Source organism: Eimeria necatrix, genomic scaffold (genome assembly GCF_000499385.1).
Source record: "Eimeria necatrix Houghton genomic scaffold, Enh_scaff317, whole genome shotgun sequence".
NCBI lineage: Eukaryota > Apicomplexa > Conoidasida > Eucoccidiorida > Eimeriidae > Eimeria > Eimeria necatrix.
The window spans coordinates 25,001-30,381 of NW_013653704.1; the positions used below are offsets into that span (position 1 = coordinate 25,001).

A 5,381-nucleotide genomic window follows, 5' to 3' on the forward strand; every position below is an offset into this window, starting at 1 on the left:
CTGTTGCTGCTGCTGCTGCTCTGATGCTGCAGCGTCCGCACAGGTCTGCTCAGCGAGCTGCTCCGCGTGGGCAAGAGCTTGCAGCGCCTCATGAATAGCAGCTTCTTGGACGAGGAGGTGCTGCTGCTGGTTGCTGCTGTCCCCCTTTGCTGCTGCTGCTGCTGCTGCTGCAGCAACGCGCAGCGCGAGCGCCTTTGCTGCATCAGCACAAGCCAGGTGTATGTGCACCCCGGCCTTGGGCCGCCCGCTGCATGCAGCAGCAGCAGAATCCCTGGCCCTGCAGATGGCAGCTAAGGACGCGCCGCCATTTCCCTGCAGCAGCAGCAGCAGCAGCAGCAGCAGCAGCAAAAGGAAGCACGGCCGTGTGAGGCACTGGCGCAGCCCGGCGCTTAATCGCAGACAACTGACATGAGAGTTTGGGCAGCAGCAACAGCAGCAGCAACAGCCCCACAGCAGCAGAAAGCGACTCCGCCCGGCGCCACAGCAACACCAGCAGCAGCAGCAGCAGCAGCAGCAGCAGCAGCAGCAGCAGCAGCGGGACGCACTAGGGAGGCGAGGTATCTGCACCAGAGCTGGAAGTCCTGGGGGAAGTGTCGGATGGCTCGCTGCAGCACTTGGCGATGGGCATGCAGCAGAAAGGAAGCAGAAAGGCCCTTTCGTCTTGCTGCTGCTGCTGCTGCTGCAGCAGCCTTGGCTGCCGCGACGGCAGCAGCAGCCTGGGCCGCGGCTGCGGCCTCCGTCGTCTGCTGGCCCGCCTCTGCTGCTTCCGCAGCAGCAGCAGCAGCAGCAGCCTCCGCTGCAGCAGCAGCTTCCGCAGCAGCAGCAGCCTCAGCCGTGGCTGCAGCGACGGCCGCCTCGGCGCCCTCCTCGCCCGCGTGCTCCTGCTGCTGCTGCTGCTGCGCGCCCCCGCCACCCACAGCAGCAGCAGCAGCAGCAGCAGCAGCAGCAGCAGCAGCAGCAGCAGGGTTTGTACATGTATTTGTCTGTTGGCCTGGTCCTCTTCAAGGGCGTTTTGGACTTTCATTTCGAAAGCTTTTCTGCTGCGGCTCCATTCAGCAGCAGCAGCAGCATGCAAAGAAGCCCCCACAGAAAAGGCAGCCTCGCTGCCAGTGTGCTCCAGCTCCCAAACCCTGCACTCAAACCCTAAACCCTAAACCCTAAACCCTAAACCCTAAACCCTAGGCTCTGCAGCGCGAAAGCCTGGCAGGGCGGGCACGGCAACAGCGCGGACAGCGCCGCAGCAGCAACTGCAGCAGCAACTGCAGCAGCAACTGCAGCAGCAACTGCAGCAGCAACTGCAGCAGCAGCAGCAGCAGCAGCAGCAGCAGTGTATGTACACCGCACCTGTACTCATCCAGCAAATCGCCGAGGCCTCCGAGAGGCAGCTGCAGCTGCCTGTAGAAGAGAGTGCGGATGCGGGCGATTTGGAGTTGGACCTGCTGCTGCTGCTGCTGCTGCTGCTGCCTGCTGCTGCTGCTGCTGCTGCTGCTCTGCCAGTGCCGCAGCAGCTGCGCCTCGAAGTGCCGGTAAGCGCCCCACAAACAGGGGCCCTCAAGTGCATGCAGCTGGAAAGTGCAAAGAGCATTTTCGAAGGCAAAACGAACTTGCCATTCTCTGTCTGCTGCTGCTGCTGCTGCTGTTGCTGCTGTTGCTGCTGCTGCTGCTGCTGCTGCTCCCTCCAGGTGGCGAATGTACTGCAGCCACAGCGACACAGACGGCTGCAGCCGCAGCCCCAGCTCCAGCAGCGCCTTCGCCTCGTCTACGCTGCTGCTGCTGCTGCTGCTGCTGCTGCTGCTGCTGCTGCTGTGGCCAGTCTGGCTGCCGGCGCTGGGCGTCGTCGGCGTGCTGCTGCCCGTGCTGCTGCGCGGGATGCTGCACAGGCTGCTGCTGCTGCTGCTGCTGCTGCTGCTGCTCTGCCGCCGCTCAGCGTCAAACCACTGCAGCAGCAGCTCCTCGTCGATGGGGCAGTGCTCTGCGTACGCCCGCTGCACTTCTCGAATCTGTGCACCCAGCAGCAGCAGCAGCAGCAGCAGCAGCAGCAGCAGCAGCAGCAGCAGCAAGCAGCAGGACGGTTCACTGTCAGCGGCTGCGGTGCCCGCTGGCGCTGCAGCAGACGCCACCAACCGTTTGCAGCTGCAGCAGCAGCAGCAGCGTTAGTACAAGCAACAGCAGCAGCAGCAGCTCCAACAGCAGCAACAACAGCAGCAGCAAGAGCAGCAGCAGCACGAGCAGCAGCAGCTCGCCTTGGTTGTGTGCCCCAAGGCTGTAAGCACCCGAAGTGCTGCTTCATAATAGGCAGCTTTCCAAGGGTCTCGTTTTATTTGCTGCAGCAGCTGCTCTGCCTGCTGCTGTAGCTGCTCCGTTTCCTGCTGCTGCTGCAGTTGCTGCTGCTGCTGCTGCTGCTGCTGCTGCTGCTCCAGATCATAGTCCCCGTTAGCTGCGGCCCGCGGCAGCTCCGCGACACTGTCTCCCATTAGGCCTCGGTGCTGCAGCAGCAGGTGCTGCTGCTGCTGCAGTCTGCGGGCGGCGCTCCAGGAACTGTGGTTGCTGCTGCTGTTGCTGCTGCTGCTGCTGCTGCTGCACACTGCTGCTGCCTCGCGCTCCGCTGCGCATGCAGCCGTGTCTTCTGCTGGTTATGTTGAGGTCGAAAGCTGTATTTTGGGGAAGCTGCTGCTGTTGGCGCTGCAGCGAGCAGCTGCAGCAGCAGCAGGAGCTGGAGCAGCAGCAGCAGCAGGCACGGCGTCTGCTGCTGCTCTCAGCAGCAAGTCGTCAGCGCGGTAGCTCACGAGGACAATTTGCAAATTAAAAAAGAGCTGCGTCTCTACAGTGCGCGGGCCTGCGAGCAGCAGCAGCAGCAGTTGCTGCTGCTGCTGCTCTTCCTGCTGCTGCTGCTGCAGCAGGAGCAGCAGAGCACCGCAGCCCCCAGCTGTCTCACTTGGGACCTTCCTCCGGTCCTTTTCGAAAACTCTTTTATTAAAAATTAATTAAAAGTAATTTAATTTAATTCTAAATGTCTAATTGCAGACCATCTGCTTCTCCGTCTCTGCTGCCGGGGGCCCCAAGCCCGCGATGGGGCCCCCCTTGCTGCTACGTCCGCGCTGCTGCTGCTGCTGCTGCTGCTGCTGCTGCTGCTGCTGCTGCTATTAAAGTACTTTGGCTGCTCGGGTCTCAGCTCCCCACAGCCAGCAGCAGCAGCACATAGTGTTGCTGCTGCAGCACGCTGCGCTGTCACTGCTCACTTTGCTGCTTCTGCTGCTAAGTCATTTTGCTGCCAAATGCATCCCCCAAGTTTGTAAAGGCAGCAGCTGCAGTTCCTTGCTGCTGCTGCTGCTGCAGGGTGTACGTACACCTGAGGCCGTCGCACCCGACTCGGCAGCAGCTGCTGCTGCTGCAGCTGCAGCAGTGCTGCTGCAGCGGTGGTGCTGCAGCCGCTCCTGCAGCAGCAGCAGCTGCAGCAGCAGCTGCAGCAGCAGCTGTGCTGCTGTCCCACAGGAGTTTTGGTAGTCGCTGCCGGGCCGAAGCTCTATGCAGCCACGCCCTGCCCCAGCTAGCCACAGCTAGCTGCAGCTACCCACAGCTAGCTGTGCCTAGCCGCAGCTAGCTGCAGCTAGCCACAGCTAGCTGTACCTAGCCGCAGCTAGCTGCAGCTACCCACACTAGCTGCTGCTAGCCACGGCTAGCTGCAGCAGCTAGCTCTAGCTAGCCACAGTAGCTGCGGCTAGCCACAGCTAGCTGTAGCTAGCCACACTAGCTGCAGCTAGCCATGGCTAGCTGCAGCCAGCCACGGCTAGCTCTAGCCAGCCACAGCTAAATACAGCTAGCCACGACATACTAAAATATAAAAAGGAAAATACTTTTTAAAACAAATGATATATTATCCACATCCCTGCTGGAGCCCCCAGCGAAAAGAAAAGAAGTTAAATTAAATTTACTATTGAATTAAATTTCATTTAATAAAATAAATAAATTAAATAAATAAATAAATAAATAGACAAAAGCAGCAGCCGAAATAAAGAAAAGCAAAACCCTCAGAAGGCCAAATCCACTTCTTCGTCAGACTCCCATATCGCCTGCACTCCTTGGGTCTGCGGCCACGCAAAAAACCCTAAACCCTAAACCCTAAACCCTAAACCCTAATTCCTAAACCCTAAACTGCTGCTGGTGCGGCGAAACTGGCTCGAGAGCCTCGATGGCCGGTGTTCTGCTGCTCGTGTTGCGGGGTGTCTTCTCTTCGTCCAGAGTACAGTTAGGGTTAGGGTTTAGGGTTTAGGGTTTAGGGTTTAGGGTTTAGGGTTTGGCGGCGCAGACCTCCTTGGCCCTCTTTGTGCGGGAAAAAGAATCCATCAAGTCGTGGCGCTCTTCCCAGTCCATCGCGCACAGCTTCAGCACAGGCACTTCCTCAAACTCCTGCAGCAGCAACAGCAGCAGCAGCAGCAACAGCAGCAGCAGCAGCAACAGCAGCAGCAGCAGCAGCAGCAACAGCAGCAGCAGCAGTGCATGCAAGCACTTGTGCTGTTTATTTTCGGTGTGTATTAACAGCAGCTGAAGACAGCTCGGCTGCGCAGGCAAACAAGTCCACGAAAAGGAGCAAATAAGCAGGAAAGAAGGAGAAATAAATAAAGGAATAAAGAAACAAATAAATAAATAAAAATAAACAAATAAATATAAAAGCCCATAAACGGAATTGGCCGCGGAAGCGCGGCGGGCGTCGCCGGGTGTACGTACACCCGGCGCCGCCCGCCGGCGGGGGAAGCGCAGAGTCAAGTGGTCAATTTGGGGTCAAAAAATCGGATTTTTAATTCTTTTTTTCGGCAAAAGTGTTTGAAAATGCAAATAAGAGGATGCTGTGAGCGAAAACTCGGAAAAAAACGGAGTTTAGGGGGCGATCGGCTCGCCTTGGTGCCCCGCGCGGGCTGCGCGTCCGCCTCTTCGTACAGCGCCGCCTCGCACAGCGGCTGCAAATGGCCCAGCCGAAATAAAGGCCCGCAATTCACCAGAGCCTCTTGCATGTGCTGCAGCACTTCTCCGAGTTTTTTGAAAAGCACCAAGTACGGAAAACCCTCGTAGTGCACCTGCAAACCCTAAACCCTAAACCCTAAACCCTAAACCCTAAACCCTCGCCGCGGCGCGGACCCGCGGCGCACACGCCGCGGCCAGCCGCCCGCGCCACAAAGCTGCGCCAGCGGCACTCTGCAAACTCCTTTCTAGGGTTTAGGGTTTAGGGTTTAGGGTTTAGGGCTTCGAGTTAGGTTTGTGCTTGTCCTCTAACTGGACTGCGCGTGAAGTGTGTTTACAATTAACCCCCAGTGCGCCCGAAACTCTCACCAGCAGCGCGCGAACGCAGACCTAGGGTTTAGGGTTTAGGGTTTAGGGTTTAGGGT

General features: G+C 58.5%; 1 protein-coding gene across 1 annotated transcript in view; it reads right to left on the reverse strand.

Moving 5' to 3' along the window:
* Positions 1-2,474, reverse strand: part of ENH_00042580 (poly(a) binding protein, putative) — a gene marked incomplete at both ends in the record, with an annotated part of 8,266 nt that extends 5,792 nt beyond the window's left edge. The window contains 5 exons of the mRNA XM_013580851.1: positions 1-312; positions 546-896; positions 974-1,130; positions 1,345-2,000; positions 2,274-2,474. The exon at positions 1-312 is cut by the window's left edge and continues 150 nt beyond it. Of these exons, the coding sequence (XP_013436305.1) occupies positions 1-312; positions 546-896; positions 974-1,130; positions 1,345-2,000; positions 2,274-2,474 (1,677 nt within the window). The remainder of the gene's footprint in view (positions 313-545; positions 897-973; positions 1,131-1,344; positions 2,001-2,273) is intronic.
* Between the last annotated feature and the right edge of the window lie 2,907 nt (positions 2,475-5,381).